Raw genomic sequence first — 21,174 nt, forward strand, 5'->3', positions numbered from 1 at the left:
CGCGCATGGAATCCATTCTGGAGCCTTAAAATATATGTGGTTACCCATTTTGAGTGAAATTTAAATTTTTTGAGATTCCTAAAAATATAAAAATAAAAAATAAAAAATTCAAAACTTCACAAAATGGCTTAGAATACCTGTGGCCACCCACTTTGAGTGAAATTTAAATTTTTTTAGGTGTCCAAAAAAAATTTCAAAAATCAAAAATTTCAAAAATTTACGGAATGGCTTATAATACATGTGGCCACCCACTTTGAGTAAAATTTTAATTTTTTAGATGCAAAAAAAATCAACAAATCAAAGCAGTTGCATTCCCGGAAATCAATTACGGAAGCGAGAATTAGTCATGTTTTACCAAACAGATTTCTCCTCCAGAAATCAATTTCTGGCAAGAATTTGATTTCTGGAGCAGAATGGTTATTATTCGCACCCTTAGATTCAGTGTAAAAGGTCGAGCTGCGCTAAAAAAAATAAAAAAAAATAAAGAGATAAGTACATTAGAAGTCTTATAACTTGTCAGGAAAATATAATTAAGTCCTAAAACTTTCAAAAAATGGGATTAAGTCCTAAAACTTGTAACTAAAGTACAATCAAATCCTAAAACTTATTACGGAGATGCAATCAAGTCCTAAAATTTATTATAAAAGTGCAATCAAGTCCTAAAACTTTCAAAAAGTGCAATCAATAGAAGGACTTGATTGAACTAATTTGACAAATTTTAAAACTTGTTTGCTTCGTGACAAGTTTTAGGATTTGTTTAAATTTTTTGAAAATTTTAGAACTCAATTGCACTTTCTTAACAAGTTTTAGGACTTAATTGCATATTATGAAAGTTTTAGGACTCAATTATATTTTCGTGACAAGTTTTAGGATTTTGAACGTACTTATCCAAAAAAAAAACCTAATTAATGAAAATAATAATTATTAATTTAACTTTATTGGAAATTTTTTTGTTTTTGTTTTTGTTTTTGTTGCCCAATTTAAAAATATATATCATGAGAGAAGGATTTGGGTGTGGGGCGGTCCAGCAAGTGTTCAGCTGGTGCTTTCTATATGACGTGGCACTTGGGTCGGGGTTGGGTTTGGAGCAGCTGACGTGGCGTGGGACTTTGATGGGTTTGCTTTTTGTGTTCTTTTAACCGAGATGGGATGAATCTGGCCAAAAATAAGTAAAATCAAGATTGAAATCAAACGGGTCTAGAGGGTGAATGCGTGACCTAAGCGCCTATGCACATATTCAAGCAAGCATGCACAACCAATAGTAGAATATATTGAAACAAGTCTTCTTCTGACTATGATGGTATATATGTAATGTGTTTAATTGATGATTTCTATGTATTGACGACATATGTTACTCCAATGTTCAAATCGATCAAGGTCAAAAAAATTCATGATAGTTATACTTTGGTGATATGCAAGAGTCTCACATGTGAAGAAAGAGTCCATGTTGGTGGTTTATAAATAAGATCTACCGCTAAGTGGGCATCAGGCACGAGAATGGGCACCGGGGCCTTGGGCCTAGCCTCGATAGACCCAAGTCCGGGCACTGGCACTAGGGTCTTGGGCCTGGCCTTGATGGATCTGGGCACGAGTGTCGGGGACTTGGGCAAGTACTCTGGGTCGCGTATCCAACCTTGGTGGATTCAGGCCTAGCAATGGGGGACCCAAGCAAGTACACTGGGGTTGCACGCCCATGATGGGTACTCGGGAAAGAGCGTTAGAATTTATGTGCCCAACGGCAAGTTTCTAGTCCAAACGTCGATATATAGTCATATTTTAGAAAATAATTTTCGATTTTATAAAGAGGAAATCATTTTTCTAAATTTAAGCATAAGTTTTTTGTTGACTCATTTTCCTAAGCGATTTAACCGTCGAAAAATAAGAAAAAATATTTTTTTCGAAACAAATGGAGCCTAAGGGCGCGTTTGGTAACGCTTCTGTTTCTCTATTTTTCTGTTCTTCTGTTCCCTGGAACAAAAAAAGAATAGAAATCCGTTTGGTAACGCATTTTATTTTTCTATTTCCTGGAATAGAAAAGTGGCCAATAAATAGATTTGGAGCAGAAATAAGAAGTAGAAAAAATTTACTTCTTTGTTCCTAGAAATAAAAATAGAAATAGAAAGGTCCGGTCCTCATGTCACATCGCGATTTTTGGGCTTGGGAAGCCGCAGGTAAATTGTAATATCCTCAATGTCAGTCCCTCAGAAATGACTAGGGTTTAAGTTTGGTGGTTTTCCAATCAGAACTAAATTGTTTTATCTTGTTTTGGAAAATCCAGTTTGGATCCTTTGTACCCGTTCGTTTTGTTATTTTTGGGGAGACTTTTGTGATCCGAATTTCCAAACACTTTCTTCTTGAAAGTTGTTCCAAACATTCTGAAGTTTTACATAATTTAATTTCAGAATTTTTGGAGTTGATATGAGTGGTACGATGTCCTGATTTTCGGACCGTGTGAAACTGCCCAGAATGGGTATTTCGGTGATGTTCACACCGTATTTATTTTCTACAAGATTTTGTGGGCCGATTTTGGAAAAGTTTCCTTCACAAAATTTGTTTAGAATGTCCTTTTCTATAACATATATAAATTTGGGAATTTTACGAGATGATTTGGATTCTGGACAGAGCTTACTTTGAGAAACAAGAATGCTGTTCCAGCGAACTATTTTTAGTCTGTCTTTGAGCTACTAAAAATGGTGTTTACAGAGAGATTCAGATTTTATGTTCTTGATGAAAAATGTTTGTTAAGGCCTTGTTTATGACATATTCAAATTTGAGAATTTCCGGAGTCCATTTACTATGTTTTCAAGTCCGATTTCGTGAACAGTGCAAAGCTGTCCGGTTTTGTCAGATTTCAAAGATTTATCAATTTCTATATGAGAACGTTGAAATCTCGACTTGATGTCTTTTGGTGATATTTGAAGACATTCCCGTGCTGAACCTTGGGTTGAACGAGATTATTATACGTGTTTTGTCGTGGAAAACCCTCGGAAAATAAGTTAGATGTTTATGATGTGGGTTGTGATTGTAGTGCCGATTAGTCTATTTTGTGTGACCCGATTGGCCCGAGTCATTTACGTGAGAAACCAGCAAAGTCAGAAGGTTCTAGGGAGTACACGGTTCGGGATATTGGTAGAAGAACCTAGAAGCCTTGACCAAGTTAAAGCTTCTCCTTCAAGCTTCCATCATTAAGTTTCATTAATGCCATTAAATGGCCCTTGACTTAGAAGCCCTATTTCATGATAACAAGCATTAATGACCTTAGACTTTGGAGGCCCTATCATTATGGGGCACAAGGCAAGGCCATTCGGCCAAGCCAAGGGGGAGCCGTGAGAAGAGGGCCATTCGGCCAAAGAGAGAGAGAGAGAGAGAGAGAGAGAGTTGCCGAGAGAGAAAGAGAGGAAGAGATAAGGATCATTAATGGCTTGTATTAATTAAGTTAGACTTTAGGGCCCTCCATGATGACATGCATTGATGGCTTGGAGTAGTGACCAAGAAAAGCCTTCTATTAATAGGGAGAAAGAAAGAGAGAGAGGGAGAGCCTCAAGTGAAGCCCCCCCCCCCCCCTTCCTCTCCCTCAAGCCATTTCCACGCCCGAGAGCTCCGGCCAACCTTCTTTCTTATTTCTTGCTTTGTATTCATGACCGAGAAAGAGAGAAAAAGAAAGAAAGAAAGAGAGAAAAAGCTTACCGACTAGCCCGTGTCTCTCTCTTGTGGTTTGATCGAGTGAGGAAGCCTTATGCAAGGCCCGAGTGTTCGTGTTTAAGCCCGAGAACCACCAAGAATCGCCCGAGAATTGCCGAGACTCACGTGTCCTTCACACGCCTCGTTTTCTCTAGTTCTTGTTTAATTGTTGTGTAAGTGAATTCCCTAATATCGGAAAAGGATGTTGAGATGCGTTGTGACGTGGTTTGCTTGGACCGTTTCTCGGTTGTTTGGTTGGTCGTAATTGGTTCTTTTCTCGATTTGATCATGTTTCATGTTTGATGTTGTTTTAAGATAGAACCGAGCCTTGGTTTGTAAAGTGTGCACGATGTGGCCATGCGTGATGTTCTCTTGTTTGAACTTTGCTATTGATCTGCCATCGATGCGGGTACGGTAAGGGCTGACTTATGTTAACGGCGATTGATATATCCTCGCTTGATATTAGTGTTTTCACTTGCTAAGTCTCCCCGACTCATCGCCCGTTTTTCGCTCTCAGGTTCATAGGATGGTCGAATGGACAGCGGCGATAGGGGGAGTTTGAGCCATGTTGGAGTTCGGGGAAAGCTCGGAGCTGTGAACCCGAAGTAGTGGGCTTAGGACACCCAAGCCATAACGTTTGTTGTATAAATGGCTAAAATCGGCTAAGTTGGCTTGTAAAATATGTTTGCGTGTCCTATAAATATAAGGTTTTCTCATGATGCTGTTTGTCTTAATCCCGCTGTTGTTTTTAAATGTGATTGTCTCGAGATATGCTTCCGCTTGTATTTAAAGAAAGATAATAATGAACGGGACGTCACGTTAATGACCCCGAGGTCGGGGCGTCACACCTCAAGTCGCGACCTCAGCTCCTCCTCCATCCTCCGTCATCTGCAAACCGTCTCAAGCACCGGTCCGGTCCATTCTCGGCGGAAATAATAAAAAAATTATAAAAAATTAATTAAATTATAAAAATTCCAAAAATTCCAAAAATTCATAAAAATCAGAAAAATTCTCAGAAAATCCATAAAAATCAGAAAAACTCCAAAAAATCATAAACAATTGCAAAATTCCGAAATTGAAAAATTTTTAAAAAATTCATAAAAAGCTTTCTAGAAAATAAAAAGAGACAAATTTCGGGAAAGTAAAAAGCTTTAATAAACTTTTCCCCAAAAAAAACAAAAATAAAAAATTCACATAATGGCTTAGAATAAATTAAAAAATTCCGAAAATTCATAAAAATTAGAAAAATTTCAGAAAAATCCCATAAAAAATTCCCAAAATTCATATAAATCAGAAAAATTCTCAGAAAATCCATAAAAATCAGAAAAACTCAGAAAACCATTAAATATTTGCAAAATTCCGAAATTGAAAAAATTTAAAAAATTTCATAAAAAATGTTCGGAAAAGTAAAAAGAAATAGATTTAGGGAAAGTAAAAAATTTTAATAAATTTTACCCCAAAAAAATATAAAAAAAATTCACATAATGGCTTAGGGTGCGCATGGAATGCATTCCGGAATAAAAATTCTGTTCCGGAATGCATTCCGAAATAGAATGACGTTTGTTAAAAAATTTCCGGAATGCATTCTGGAGCGATTTTTGCATTCTGGAATAAAAATGCGTTTGTTAAAAATACTTTATTCCAGAATGCATTCTTGATTCCGGAATGCATTTTTGATTCCGGAATGAGTTTTTGGCAAGAAAAAGAGAAGCTACTTTTTTTAGCTTCTTGATTCCGGAATGCATTCTCCCTATTTTCTCATAATTTTTTTTTCAGAAAAAGCATAAAAATTGAAAAATTCTAGAAAAATTCATAAAAATTTCCAGAAAATAAAAAAAAAAGTCAGATTTCGGGAAAATATGAAATTTTGTGAATTTTAAAAATAAAAAAATAAAAAATAAAAAATTTCAAAACTTCACAGAATAGCTTAAAACACATGTGGCCATCCACTTTGAATGAAATTTAAATTTTTTGAGGTGCCCAAAAAAAATCAAAAATTTCAAAACTTCATAGAATGGCTTAAAATACCTGTGGCCACCTACTTTTAGTGAAATTTAATTTTTTTGAGGTGCCCAAAAAAAATAAAAATAATATTAAAATAAAAATTTTCAAAACTTCACAAAATGGCTTAAAATACCTGTAGCCACCCACTTTGAGTGAAATTTAAATTTTTTAGGTTAAAAAAAATAAAAAATAAATAAATAATTTTAAAACTTTACAAAATGGCTTAGAATACCTGTAGCCACCCACTTTGAGTAAAATTTAAATTTTTTGAGGTGCCCAAAAAAATAAAAAAAAATAAAAAATTAAAAACTTCACAAAATGGCTTAGAATACCTGTGGCCACCCACTTTAAGTGAAATTTAAATTTTTTTAGGTGTCCAAAAAAAATTAAAAAAATCAAAAATTTCAAAACTTTACAAAATGGCTTATAATACCTGTGGCCACCCACTTTAAGTAAAATTTAAATTTTTTTAGGTGCAAAAAAAATCAACAAATCAAAACAGATTTCTGTTCCAGAAATCAATTTCTAGAGCAGAATTAGTCATGTTTTACCAAACAGATTTCTCCTCCAGAAATCAATTTCTGGCAAGAATTCCAGAAATCAATTTCTGGCAAGAATTTGATTTCTGGAGTAGAATGGTTACCATTCGCACCCTTAGAATACCTGTGGCCACCCACTTTGAGTGAAATTTAAATTTTTGAGGTGCCCAAGTGGTATTTTTGAAGATTCCTTAGTTTAGGGATTAAAAAGGGTTTTAAACCCCTAAAAAGGATTAGACAAACCAATAAATCATGCTTATTGATTTTTTTTCAGTTATAACTTGTACTTATAGTTAAATAAAAGATATAGATTTGAATGCAAAAAATTGGGAATAGAAATTTTGTGCAGTTACCAAACGCATTTCTGTTCTTTTTCTATTTCAGAAATAGAAATTTTGTGCAGTTAACAAACACATTTCTGTTCTAGAAATAGAAATTTTGTGCAGTTACCAAACGCATTATTTTGCTCAGAAACTCTTCCAGGAAATAGAAATAGAAAAAACTATTTCTAAAAAGAAATTATTCCAGAAATAGAAACGTTACCATATGCACCCTAAGTATTGTAATAGAGTAAGAGTAGCTTGGTCAATAATTTATCGAGCTTAGGTTTTTAGTTTATCTGTTAAGTAAGTCTAAAAAATGTTCCAAACTCTGTTATAATTGGAATAGTAATGTACATTTGCTATATAGCCAACCTAAAGACGATTACAGATAAAATAAAATAAAATATCCTTAAGACGATATAGAAATAAAATAATGAGAACATATCGAGTTTGAGATATCGGATTTCCTACCTATAAAATCCCAAATCCATCTCAAACCTTATAAGGATTTTGATAATAGATCCCAAACCCATCTCGCTACTCAAAATTCAAAACACGTTTACGTTTCATTAGGGTTTGGATGGATTGGGTATCTGATTACACCCGTGCCATTTCCATCCCTAACATTCGTGTGGATCATTCATTAGACATAAAAATGTTAGAAAATTGTCACGACTAACTTGTAGATCCGAGAGACAAAGGTGAAAGAAATGTACATAGTTCAATTCATCGGTTTCAAAAGAGTCGTCTAATCAAACAAAAGTTGAAATGATTGATTCATTGAGAGAGAGATGCTTATACTTCCAGTACCATAATCCTATTTTTTTCAATTTCCATTGTTTCTTGGGAGGGAGGTGAAAGTGAAATTTTACCAATTTCACCCAATCATTTCCTCAGCAACAAATTTACCCATTTGCAAAAAAACATTTGAAATTTACTTTTAATTACATATAAAAACTTACCCAACTTGTAATAAATAATGTTATTTCAATTTTCTTCGTAATCATCGTCCTAAGTTTTAACCCACATCAGATTCCCATCGACGGCAAGAAAAAGACCCACAGCCGAATATCAACAACGTTTTATCATTCATTGAGTGAAAAAGAACAAAAATTTCATTTTCTACAATGGAAAGAAACAACAAAACCTACAAAAATACAAGGACCTCAAACTGACACGCCCGACTCCAACAGCCCCTCCCGGGAATTCTCCGGCGCGCTCTCCGGCGGCAGCAGCGGCGGCAGCGGCTGCAACCGGGGCCGTAGCGACAGCGGGTGCGCCGGCGAGCGGCAGAGCGGGCAATCGGAGTGAGAGTACAACCACATATCAATGCACGACACATGAAACGAATGCTTACACCGCGGCAATTGCCTCACTTCCTCGCCCTCCTCAAAGACCGATAAGCAGACCGCGCACTCATACTCGCTCCCGGGTTCCTGAGCCGCCGCCGCTGCATCCTTCTTGTACTTGAAGCTCGACAACAGGTTCCGGTTAGGGTTTTCGAAGCTCCGGCTCGCCGCCGCGAACTCAACGAACCGCTCGGCCCTCCGGCCGGACTGGTAGCGGCTGGTGCACCACTTGATGATGATGAGGTTGTACAAGGCCAGCACGAGGGCAGCCGTCCCCACCACGACTAGCCCATAGTACAGCATCGGCAAATTGGACTTCAACGGTGGGGGCGGGGGCGGCAGCACCAGCAGTTGAGGAGGCAGCGGCAGTGTGTAGGGAGGTTGGACATCCGGTATGGTGGTTGGGGGTAGGAAGGGATTCCGGCTATGACGACGATGTATGAAGAGCTTATAAGAGTGCCAAGCGGGGTGTAGATTAAACTATAGAGGGGGATTACATTTGTTTATCGCGTAGCTGATGTTGGTGCTATTATACGATTATAATGAACTTTGGTAGCTAATCTGAAAGCCGTGGTGGTTGTGGCATCGCAGGAGGAGGAGGAGATTACAATCTATTGGCTGAACGAGCGAGGACAAAGAAGGGTACAATCACTAGACGGTGATGAACATTGCTATGCTATGCTATGTGTGACTTTGAGTATGATTGAGCCTCTCTCTCTCTCTCTCTCTTCAATTTTTTTTTTCTTATTTGATGTGACTTTTGCCAATGATCCAATCAAGCAAGTGATCTGGAAGCTCACCCATATTGATAATATCTGGTACAGCGAGCTGTGGATAAATGTCATTGCGTGAGGACAATCTAGTTTTCAAATCACAATACATAATCAACAAATCGAGAATCTTCTTCTTGTACCCTTTGCATATGCAGTAAAAAATGGAATTTATCTTAAGGGGACGGTGAAAGATGGCTTTGAGATAGCATACTTCCTTATCGGTTACGGCACGTGTCATGTCGATAAGAGTTTTTGGCCCGAGAGTTCAGATAATTAGAATTTAGAGATATATTTGTTGATTCTTATATGACACATGAATATCTATGAAAATAATGATTGACTTGATTTATCATGTCAATAAGATGAAGTAGACCATGCGAAGTATCTTGGAATTGCCAAAAACCGGACCACTTACACTTGAAGAATTTCTAAAGATATAAAATCAGTTTGCACGTTACAGCGAAGATTCTTGTTGGTCGAATGTCATATACTAAGCCGGCTAACAAAATATGACGGGGTTGGTCTTTCGGAATTGAATAATTAGTTGATCATTGGAATTTTAGCATAAACATTAGTCCTATACAATTATTTTCTTGTCATTTTGGAACAACTTGCGCACATGCTCGAAATCGAGCTTATCTGATCGAAGCACAAAGGTGAAGGTTGGCTGTTGCCACATAGGTCAATTAAGTATGTCATTAAGGCCTTAATGACAGGTTAATTATATTAAGCACAATGTGAGAGATTTCAAATCGCGAGAGGCCGTGGAGCTAATCAAGTACATCGCAGTACTCTAATCTGGACAGCGGTCGGCCATAATTATTTACATGCTACATAAACCTACGGCAGTGACGTCATCGAATTTCATTCATGCATGCAATTACAAGAGAGAACAAAGCATATTATACACGAGTCGACGTTAACGCAACGTCTCTATAGATGCGACATAAGGTCAGTCTTTTGTATTAGTTTTCCCCAGAAAAGAACGTCCTTATTAGCGTATTAATGGATGAGCTAATGACTAGTCAAGCTTTATACAATGCTGGAAATAGGTTGACCATGTATGATAAGGCGAGAGAGAGAGAGAGAGAGGGGGGGTGAATCATTCGATGTTACAGGCGAATATTCTCTCCTTCAAGCATGTGAGGCAAAGGAGCACCGATAGGTTCTCCGAAAAGTAAGGACGAAGATTCGAGCCGACGACACTCGCAGTTGTTACATGTGAGGTACATAAAAATCGGTAAAGATAGGAACAGTTGGTAATTGAACGAAAAATAAACTTGGTAAGTAATTTAAATAAGAGTTGGCAAGTTAAAAGTAGTGAGTAATTTAATAAAAAAAGGTTATCAAGTCACTTTAATTAAAGCCGGTAATTTCTTTAAAAAAGTTGGTAAGTATAAGGTATTCCTAAGAAATACAAATAAAAGTTTGTAAACACTAAGAAAAGTTGTCAAATTAAAAACAATCAAATACATGTCGAGAAGTAATTCAAACGAAAGTTGATGAGTTTGTCGCTGAATCCTGTTTTCTGCTTTTACTAGGTTTATCGACGAGGAGGACCTCTTGGGCTTTCAAGAAGAAGGAACGCGTCGAGAAATTCATCTCTTTGTTTCCCAAAGTGGCAAAAGCTCGGAAGATCAAGAGGATGTTATTCAAGAAATGGCCAGTTCTATATCTCTCTCTCCAAATTCGGCCACACTCCTCTAAAACCCTAATTTCTCTGTCGGCAACCCTCTCTCTCCCAAAAACACTCTCATTTAAAGCAATCGCACCTGCAGGCTTTCAACTTCAGAGTAGGGGTTAGCAAAATGGACCGTCCAAATCGGGACCGGACCGGACCGGACTAGACCGACCGATTTGGTCCGGTTCTTGGGAATATCTGTCCGGTTTCCAATTCCTAAAAGTGAAACTGGTTTCCGGGTGGTCCGATTCCCAGTTCTAGGGTGGGAACCGGACCGGACCGGACCGACAAGACAGAACCGATAAAAATATATTTTTCTATTTTTTTCATAAATATTTATTTACTTTTTAAAATTTTTGAAAAAAATAGAAAACATAATTTAATTTCCCCAATTTCCTCTTGCTTTTATCTATAAGTGATTAGTCTCATCGGAACCAAACTAGACCGGACCGGTCCGATTCAGTCCACAGTCCCAAGACTAGTCGGTCCGGTCCTCGGTCCTAGAAATGGGGAACTGGTCCTCCCAATCCGATTCCCAGTTCTTGGGTTGGACCGAATCGGACCGGGAACCGCTCACCCCTACTTTAAAGGCTCTCAGCCTCAATTTCTGAAGCTGAGAGCTTGTTTTGCTATGCTTTTCTTTTTTAGGCCTTGATTTCCTATTTTTTTCTCTCTTGATCTAATTTGGGTGTCTTTCTTCACCTTGTTTGGCGTTTTCTTTTGCTCGTTATAGTTGCTTTTCTTTACTCGTCGTGGTGAATAAATCTACTTGTAGCTGATAATTTTGTGAGAATGTCGTCACACAGCCCAACCAGCAGGATGTCTGCGACGCGAGTCTATGACTTCTCTAAGATTTAACGAAAGTTCTCACCTCCTGATTTAGGTGTAGATCTAAATTTGAGAGCTTTTCTTTCTCGATCTAAATTTAGGTCTTGGAGTTTCTTAAATGCGTTTGATATGTGGTGGTTCAACATGCTGTTGTTGTCGTTGTCTCCATATGGCCATGGTGCCGAGGACGCCGAACCTAGGTGCACTGCAAGCCATAGTTTCTGGAGGGGAAGATCTAAGCGTGTGCCTATTAGTGACGGTTTCGGTAATCGGCCATCAAGCCGATGTTGTGATAGATGTGATCTTTTGGGATGAGAGTTTCAAGCTACACTCTTTTGTTTTCTGTTTTTTTATTATTATTATATTATAGCTCTTTTGGGATTTTCTTTGCTTAGAAGTTTTCTATGTCTATATGATGTTTGATTATAACAAATGAATAAAATTTTCTTTTGATAAAAAAAAAAAAAAGAGATGGCTAGTAAGTGCCTATTGTATCACTTAGGTTTTGACTAATGTAGAGCTTCGCTTCCAAAACAAATATTCTATGCAGCTTGTACCAAACTGAAATTGAGGAGACTTTTTGTGCTGAAAGAACTGGAAATCATTAAGGACATGATCTGAATTATAGAGTTCACGTCTGTAGGTGAATGTCAGTCTTGACTGGAAATCACTCACTCGCGCCTTAAAGGATGCGAATGCAGCCATCGAGGACCTGAACAACCTAGCTTCAGCAGTTTTGCGGTCATCATTCTGTGGTTGCTTCTGACAAAATTCTTGACTCTCGTTTTCCTCATTTTCATTTCGTCTCAGCTTTTGGTTTACACACTCATTAATGGGGACGCTGCCGAAGACTTGTTCGGAGCCGTCGTGTTTGTATTTGCGATGCATCCGTTTGATGTGAAAGACCGCTGTGTGGTCGATGGGGTAGAGGTGAATGAACAAGCCTATATGACTCTGCAGGACTGGTTTGTACAGATTTCACATTGGTCTTGACTTATTGATTCATCATAGATGGAGGTTGAAAAGATGAATATCCTAACAACTATCTTCTTGGGAAACATCGGTGAAAAGATATCTTACTCGAATGCCGTTGTGATCTGTAAACCCATCGGCAATTTCAACTGGAGCCTGGACAGAAGCGACTCCGTGGAGTTCACGGTCGATTTCTCTCCACTTAAAAGAAGAGCCTTGAAGATTTGCAAGATAAAGTAAAACAGTATGCCATATGCTACTCCTGAATCTCCCTTTTCGGGCATTAAATGTCTCGCCTCACAATTTGTAAGTGTAAATACAAAACTGTGTATAGTTAAGTTTTCCATTCGTGGTTATAATGATGAGCTTATTGGCTTATGCATCAGATGAACTCAAACCCATCATAAGCATCCTCTGCTTTTGGCTTTTGAAGCTGCTGCTTGGAGTTTTGGAAATTCCGGTCTATGTGCGCGTGCTTTCATTTGAGAACTGCCCTAGTATTTTACAAGGTGCAAGTACTGATTGATTAAGCCTTCAGGTACTTGGACAGCAAGCTGAAACACTGGCATCCGGATCCCAGCGTTGTTAATAAGGAGATTGTGGACGTTGGCAACTTGAAGGTCTTGAAGGTGGGCTCTCCACGTCTATCACAGGATGAATTTCCAAGATGCCACCAGAAGGACCAAAGCTCGTGCTGGAGCTGAAGAAAATTTTCGTAGAACTCTGTCTCAAGTAATGCGTGCTTCCTCAGTAAGTTCGTCTCAGTTAGACGGGGTCGGCAGCTGCCACTGTGCACAGTTTTGACGACTCGAGGAGTATCGCGTTCCTAGTAATCTGCAAGCATGTGAGGATGGGACTTCATTTCTGCCTTTTTTCTGCTCTTCTTTGAATTTTTTTGGCAAAGAAAGTGCGTGACTATGTTCTTTGCTTGATCACAAATTACCTTGCGTGAGAATTGCAATGACCTCTATATGTAGACTGAAAGTCTCCAATAACAGAGGATCGAATAAAGCGGAGAGTGACCAGATTTCACTATAGTTTTGCTCTGATCATTTAATTCTGTTTTAGTTTTCTCTTTAGCTGGTCAACCTTTTAAGCTCTTAGTGACCAGCAAACGTGCACATGCTTTGCGTGATTGGCATTCAAAAGATGGAAAAGTAGGGTTGGGACCCTTGTTGTGGTCGTTGTAAGGGCAGCGACCCCTTCCGAACCACTGCCGAGAGCCCGTTGCCCTCGCCTGGAGCAGGCAAGGCACTTGTGCCCTCGCTTAACGGCGGTGATCTGCATCGCCACCACTACTCAGGGAGGGCTAGCTGACCCTCAATGGTGGCAGCGAGCTACATCGCCGCTGCCGCCACTTAGCAAGGGCCCTCGCCCGCCCCCCTCACCAACTCCAATCGAGGGCTGTGGACCCTCATTGGTTGTGGTGACCAGGTCTGATAAGGGCGAGGAGTGATTGCTGGAGCAAGAGCTTAGATAAAGAGCGGCTCTCGATAAATTTCTAGGATGGTGAAGAGGTTATGAATGAGCCGAATTGCATACTGAATAAAGAGAGAGCGTTCTTGAATTACATATGTGAAACTAAAATTAATTCACAAGAAATGCATTTTGCCTTAACGGCAACTTCACTCGCTCTCTCTCATCTATTTTTTATTTGATGGCTTCTGCATCTTATCCAATCAAGCAATTGATCTGGCAGCAAGTTGAGGATAAATGTCAATGACATGAGGACAAATTTGTTTTCAAATCACAATATATAATCAAAAATTGAAATCTTCTAGAACAAGATTATACCATTTGCATATGCCGTAAGAAATGGAATTTATCTTAACGAGATGGTTAAAGATAGCTCCGAGCAGCATACTTCCATATCGGGCGCCGTGGCACGTGTCACCATGATGAGAGTTTTTGGTTAGAGATTTAAGGTAATTATAGTTTAAGAATATATTTGTTGATTCTTATATGACACATAATTATCTATCGACGAAATCGGTAAGAAGAAAGCGATCACGTTAGATATCTTGTAATCGCAAAAAACCGGAGTTGAACTAATAATATTTACACTTAAAGAACCCCTGAAAATCAGTTTGCATGTTAAACTGAAGCTTCTAATTAGTCGGACATTATTTACTAAGCCAGCTTACAAAATTTGACGGGGTTTTTTGAATTAAATCATTAGTCGATCAATGGGATTTTTTCTAGCTTAAACATTAGTCCTATACAATAATTTTCTTGTCATTTTGCAACAACTTGCGCACATGCTCCAATTCGAGTTCATCTGATCAAAGCACAAGGTGAAGGTTGGCTATTGCCACGTAGGTTAATTAAGTAAACCTTAATGATGGGTTAATTGTATTAAAGCACAACGTGAGATATTTCAAATTGTGAGAGCTGCGAGCTAATCAAGCTTGTCGCAGTACCCTAATCTCAACAGCGGATGACCCTAATTATTTACGTGCGACATAAACCTACGATAGTGACATCATTAAATTTTCATGCGTGCAACTACGAGAGAGGACAAGCATGTTATGTATGACTTTATGAGTTGACGTTAACGCAACGTCTCTGCTAAGAACGTCCTTATCAACATATTAATCACCAATCGAGGAGTATTAATAGATGAGCTAATGATTGGTCAAGATTTATACATTACTGAAAATAGGTTGACCATATTTAATGAGGCGAGAGAGAGAGAGGCGTGAATCATTTGATGTTACCGGAGAATGTTCTCTCCCTCGAGCAATTTGAGGCGAAGGAGCAATGATAGATTCTCCAAAAAGTGAGGCCGGAAATTTGATCCGGCGACACTCGAGGGTAGTGTTGTGGTTCTTGTCGACAACTGGGGCAGTGTTGTTACATGTTAGGTAAGTAAAAGTTGGTAAAGATAATCATAGTTGGTAATTGAAAGAAAAATAAATTTGGTAAGTATAACTCAACTAAGAGTTGGTAACTTGAAATTAATAGGGAATCTAATCAGCAAAAAGTTGAGGAGTCTCTTAAATTGAAGTTGGTTTTTTCTTAAACGAAAAGTTGGTAAATTTAAAGCGTTTCTAAGAAACACAATAAAAGTTTTTAAATGACAAGAAATAATTAGTAAATTAATAGAAAAAGGCCAAATAAATGTTGAGAAGTAACTCAAATAAAAGCGGATAATGCCATTACTAGATGCAATGTTTTTAAAAACCATACAGAAGGCCATACAAGCAAGGTGAACCATATGCAGTTTAATCGGAAAATTTGGTAGCTTGAAAAATAATTGATATGTATAGTGCATGCCTTACAAGTCTTTCCCCAAAGTTGAGTTGGTACAGTCCTGTCCAATTATTTTCGAGGTCATGGGGTTGAATCTCACCATGTGCTAATTAAAATCTTCTTTGAGAAAGATAAATGAATTGTTTGCCATTTATGGAGGAAAAGCTCCTCCTAGTTTTGATTGGTAAAATGAATTAATGAATGAAGAGGTTAGAGGTTCGAACCATGCCCTCTACAACACAACTTTTTTGTTACGAAGTTCAACAATTTGAAAAAATGGACTGGTCCGACCCGGTTCAAACTGAAGTGGTTTGATCGGCAAGGCTGGTTTTGACCTATTTGGTTGGTTCTTGACCGGCTTTGACCATCTATGGTATAAAGGTGTGAACCGGACCGTCACCTAGCTGGTAGTCAGTCGAACTGGTAGGTCCGGTTTGATATTTCAAATATTAACTAGATGGTAATCTAACGAGAGATAAGTTGGTGACTAAAGCTAAATTAAGTTAGTAATCTCTAAAAAGAGTAACTAAATATAAAGAGTTGCTAATTGAGACAAATAAAAATTGATAATTCGATTGAAAAAAAACATTGTAAAATTGAAAAAAAAACATATAAGTTTTAATAAGTAACTTAAATGAGAATTGATATTAAAAAAATTAGTTAATAATTTAATTTAATAAAAGTTGTAGATCACTCTAATTTATTTTGGTAATTGTATATAAGAGTTAGTAAATTAAAAGTGTCAGTAAGCTGTGTAAATAAAAGTTTGTAAGCTAACAAAATTACCGATTTGCAAATTGTAAACATAGCTAATAATTTTATAAATGTTTAGTAATTTTAAAAAACCGGCCGTCTTTTCAACCAACAATATCTTTGACACTTCCAATACTTATTGAAAGTTACCAAAAAAAAAAAATGAAAAACGGTATTATTGGGCATGAGACAATAGAATTTTGCCCCTGTCGTACATTCAAGGTGGGAATGAATAGTCCACTTCATTCCTAAATTTTCTATGTCACATTCCCCTTGTTTTACTTCGATATCTTACCAACAAATGCATGAAGTAAGTAAATTGGTTATAATAATAACCATATATTATAGAACAACAAAAACACAAACCTGGGTCATAGCGGCGAAGTTTGAGCACAATCTATTGATAAATCAACGAACCCGAATTTGAAGCATATATATGCTCCAAATGAGTTATCGCTTTTTGATTTTGAAAGGGTTTTCCATATAAAATTTCACTTGTCATCTTCATTATTTTTTCTCTTGAAAGATTCGCGTTCCTGCACAATTTCCGTGGAATTTATGCGAAGAAAAGACGTGTGTGCTGTAACTTCCCCTCATGTTTGGTTCACTCTAAAATAAGAGTTCGAAATGGAACTGCCATTGATCGGAATCGAATTCCCACCTTTCTGGAATAAAGTTTAACCTCCGAACAGGATTATCAAGGACACGGGATTACAACAAGCAAAAACCAGTAACAAGGAATGGGATTCTGACAGAATCGTGGCATATAATTCCCTAGCTTTGAGGAGCTTGTTTGATTTGAAAGCTATGGAAACAAGGCATGAATTCCACAGATAGGATATCAAGGAAATTGGATTACAGCAAGCAAAACCCCAGCAAAAAGGAATGAGATTCCAACAAAATGATATATAATTCGTTAGCTTTGAGGGGCTCGTTTGATTAGTATCGAGTATCATTCCTCTTCCATTATCTCCATTAATGTAGGAATAAAGGAGGAAAGGAGGAAGGTTATTCCATTGGGGCTACATTACCTTCCTCAATTTATGTAATTGATTGGAAGGTTTGCATCAGCAAGTCCATGAAATGACAATTTTCATAAACAAATGGAAGCAAGAACAGAGGACAATCACGCAAGTATAGGCTATGGGGACTCAAAAGAAAGTGGGAAGTCTATGAACTTTTTATCGCACGACAAAGTCCAAACATAGAAACCAGACGTAGGCATGAACCGGGTGCATGTATACGCGATCAAATGCACATATATCAGTCATTAAATCATGCGCGGTCCTGATGACGGGCTGGCGCATCCCAGGAAGTCCACTCGCGAGGTCAGGCAGCTGGTCTGGTGCACAATGGTCAGGTGGAGAGAGAGAGAGAGAGAGAGAGAGAGAGAGATGCAAAGTATGAGGGAGTGAGATTAAGAGTGGCCAATACGCATGCAGCTCTACTGGTAAAGGGATTGGGGTGGTGGGGATACTGTATCACAGGTGCAGGATTTGACTCTCGCGCTCTGCAAGCGGCAAAGCAAAAATCAAAGAGAGAGAGATGAGAGTTAGAGATAGGACAAAAAAAAAAATTTAAGAGTGGAGCTTGTGCTAGAGAAAAGTATGGTTAGTGAGTGGGAATCCAGCTTTTAGCGAGGCCATAAGGTTTGGAATAAAACATGGAACAAAGAGGTCTTGCATGGGCCAACACGCTCCAAGGATTTCTATGGTACAACGGTTGTATCGTTAAATTTTTCGTTTAACATTAGATTATGACGAGACGTTGTAATATTGTAAAACCAAAATAAAATCGCATTATCAAAGACTTTTTATGACATTCTTGCACTTAGTAATGTAGACAAGCGAAGTAATATTGAACGGTACAACAGTTGTAGATGTTTGATGTAATTTCATGCGATTCCTGAACTTTGGAAAGTGGGTTTTGAACTTCCAAGTCCTCTGATCAAATTTTTTAATATTTGGTATAAATTCCGTTATCTTGTAATTTCAAAGTCCAACCTCATCTACTATCGCTCAAAGTTGGAAGCAGCTTTGCAAAGTTTTCTTGAACTGACAGTTCTTGTTTAACTTTGTTTTTTTACTGAAACATTCTTAGATGAATTACCTTTTCACCATAAAGTAGTTTTCTCAAAGCAAATTCATGCGCTCTTCTCTAAGAGCCCTTTAAATGGAGCCTCCTGCGAAGCTATACTGAACGAAAAAAACCCCCTCCCATTGTTAGTCCACTTCCTGCAAAATCCCACTCATTTCACCATGTTTAGCTCTTCCTGATTCACTCTTTTGCTCTTGATCCTTTGCCTTTCGACTTCTTCCGCTGATTTTGCGTAAAATTGAGCTAAAACATTCACTTTCGGGATAAAGTACATCTGTTTCCTAGAGAAGCTCTGAGCTGAAAGGCATTCACTTATGGAGGTCAATGAAAGTTTGTTAGAGAAGAAAGAAGCAAATGACGTTATCCTTATGATTTCAGGCCCTGAATGTCAAAGCAGAGGTTCTCCACCAAAACCAAACACTCAGCCAATAGAGCTTGAAAATTACCCATCAAGTTCACAAATTTCCAATGTGACAAGCCCCTCTGCTCAAGAGCTCACTCAGTCAATCCCGACTCCGAGTAAGCTTCCAAATATCCCAACCAAAAAGTCCATCTCGCTGTCTTCATTTGCGAAGCTGAAATCAAGATTCATGGAACCGCCATATCCTAGTGACGCAAGTGCTAGTGCAACTAAGGACCATGGGAAACCGGAGCTGAGAATGCCTCCAAGTGGTTCAGCAGACACACCACCAGATGCAGAGGAGGAAGATGATGAGGAGGTGTGCAAGACTGCGAATCAGGAGTCCCAAATGATGTCGGGTAAAAAGAAGGTTGTTTTGGCTCAGTGGGTCGCGTTTGTGTGCATCATAGGGCTTCTAATAGCGAGTTTAACCATTCATAGACTGCAAAATACAATTATTTGGGAAGTGCAATTGTGGAGATGGTGTTTGCTGATGTCGGCAATCTTTTGCGGTAGTTTGGTGACAGACTGGTTGATCAGCATATTGGTGTTCTTGATTGAGAAAGACTATCTGCTTAAAAGGAATGTTTTGTACTTTCTCTATGCATTGAAGGATGGTGCCGAAGTGTTTGCCTGGTTGAGTCTGGTCCTTTTAGCCTGGGTTTGGCTGATAAACCATGGAGTGAAGCGATCGAGACACACGACCAAGATTCTGAACTGGGTCACGAGGGCGCTCTTTTCTTGTCTTGTAGGAGCTGCCTTATGGCTGATCAAAACATTTCTGATAAAATTGCTTGCTCCTTCTTTTCAATGCAAGAGATTCTTTGATCGCATTCAAGAGTACATCTTTCGTCACCACGTTATAAGGACCCTTTCCGGCCTGCGTCCAGCGGAAAGTGCCGACAAATTGGGTAGCTCGAGGTTTAGCATGAGGCTAAGTCTCAAGAAGTATATTAAAGGAGCTGCAAGGAAGTTTGAAGAGGTGAACATAGAGAAGCTACGTAAGATAAAGCCGGATAAAATTTCTGCTTGGACGATGAGACGGTTGATTAACATTGTTAGCGGCTCGGAGCTGTCGACTCTTACCGGTTCCCTCGATAACATCGAGGATAATGAGGCAGAGCAACAAGAGAAGGACATCACCGATGAGCAGGAAGCCAAGACTGCTGCTTCTGCGATATTCAAGAATGTAGCCAAGTTAGAGAGCAAGTGAGAGCAGCGACTACCTTAAAACTCTCTCCTAATCTGGAAATGTGTTGTTGGTTTGATCCTCTGGGGGTTGGCGCAGTAGGTTGGGGCTGTGGGGGGTTTCCAGCTTAGGAATTGTAGGTCACCTGTAACAGCCCGAATTTCGACGTAATTCCGGGATCAATAAAATTGACAATATTTCGCATTTCATTTTAGTAAGTCTCACCCAGAGCTGATCACTCTCGGGATACTAACCAATGGGGTATGGCTAACTAGGAAACGGTACGTGGACCAGGGACTCGACAGTGAACGGGACACCGATCTCGAGATACGATAAGTGAATATTTTGGGCCAACGCGGGCCAATCTTAGAGAAGGTGATGGATTTGGTTTAGCTAAGGCCAACGATGTACAATCGGATCGCAGGTGATTCTGCAAGACCGAAAGTGCACGTGGCCAACCAGTCCTGAACCTGAACCGAACGATCGTGACCTTTGGAACTAATGATAATTTCTCATTCTCTCAATGATCGGGACCGTCGTAATTCAAATAACCCTAGGTCGATACGCGTATGTCCTAAACAGCCGCCCGTTAGCCAGAGACCCTGAAATTGAAACTCGAGCGAGTTTTGATCACGAAATTGGGCCCGGATTTCGATGTCGATTTTCGAAGGCTTAAGAGACTATTTTTGGGAATCTGACGTCATATTATGCTGGCCACACACGTTTGGAGTTAGTACGAGTAAAAATTGGAATTTCGGTCCGGGGGTAAAAAATTACGATTTTGCCCCTCGGGACGCCAGCGTTGCTTTTCGAGGCGAAATGAGGTTATTTTTCGAAGCCGGCGCCATTTTTGGGTGGCCACGCATACCAGGAGTCGTTATGGCCAAAAATTGGAATTTCGATAAAAATTAGAAAAATAATATTATTTTATTCCTGGAACTTCGCAGTCAATTTTCAAGGGTTTAGAAAGTGAATTTCGCGATTCCGACACCACATTATGTTGGCCACGCTCATGGAGGGGTTGGTACGTGCGAAAATTGGAATTTCGCACAGGGACCAGGAAAAATGACGATTTTGCCCCGGGCTAATTTTTTGTCCGAATTTTTTTGGGATAATTTGGGATAATTATGGATAATTATCAGCTGCATTATTGGGGGCCATTGACCATTTTACCCCTCCCTTTTTGGATAAGATCGGATAGAAACCGTTAGATTATGGGTATTTTCGTCAAAACCGCCGGATTTGCGACACGTGTCGCCCTAGGGCCGCCCTTTTTGACCAGGTCGACCTTTATCTCTCTCCTCACTCACCCTCACGCCAGAACTCCCCCAGA

At 38.9% G+C, this 21,174-nt stretch overlaps 2 protein-coding genes and 1 pseudogene across 2 annotated transcripts; 2 read left to right on the forward strand and 1 right to left on the reverse strand.

Moving 5' to 3' along the window:
* Positions 1-7,615: 7,615 nt before the first annotated feature.
* Positions 7,616-8,238, reverse strand: LOC130138020 (E3 ubiquitin-protein ligase ATL41-like). The gene has a single exon (XM_056310896.1). The coding sequence runs from the start codon at positions 8,197-8,199 to the stop codon at positions 7,714-7,716; it is 486 nt and encodes a 161-aa protein (XP_056166871.1). The 5' UTR covers positions 8,200-8,238; the 3' UTR covers positions 7,616-7,713.
* Positions 8,239-11,353: 3,115 nt separating this feature from the next.
* LOC130137971 (mechanosensitive ion channel protein 10-like) lies at positions 11,354-12,954 on the forward strand (annotated as a pseudogene).
* A 5,612-nt stretch (positions 12,955-18,566) lies between these two features.
* LOC115663476 (mechanosensitive ion channel protein 10-like) lies at positions 18,567-19,865 on the forward strand. Its single transcript, XM_030585475.2, has one exon. It carries the CDS (start codon positions 18,567-18,569, stop codon positions 19,863-19,865), a length of 1,299 nt encoding a protein of 432 aa, XP_030441335.2.
* Positions 19,866-21,174: the final 1,309 nt, after the last annotated feature.

The sequence above is a fragment of the Syzygium oleosum genome, unplaced genomic scaffold (genome assembly GCF_021117445.2).
Source record: "Syzygium oleosum isolate NSW1041296 unplaced genomic scaffold, Sole_v2.1 Sole_v2.04, whole genome shotgun sequence".
NCBI lineage: Eukaryota > Viridiplantae > Streptophyta > Magnoliopsida > Myrtales > Myrtaceae > Syzygium > Syzygium oleosum.

What these genes read in the sequence shown, in the direction of transcription:
- LOC130138020 (XM_056310896.1), bottom strand. Translation starts at nt 8,199, where the DNA reads ATGCTGTACTATGGGCTAGTCGTGGTGGGGACGGCTGCCCTCGTGCTG.
- LOC115663476 (XM_030585475.2), top strand. Translation starts at nt 18,567, where the DNA reads ATGGAGGTCAATGAAAGTTTGTTAGAGAAGAAAGAAGCAAATGACGTT.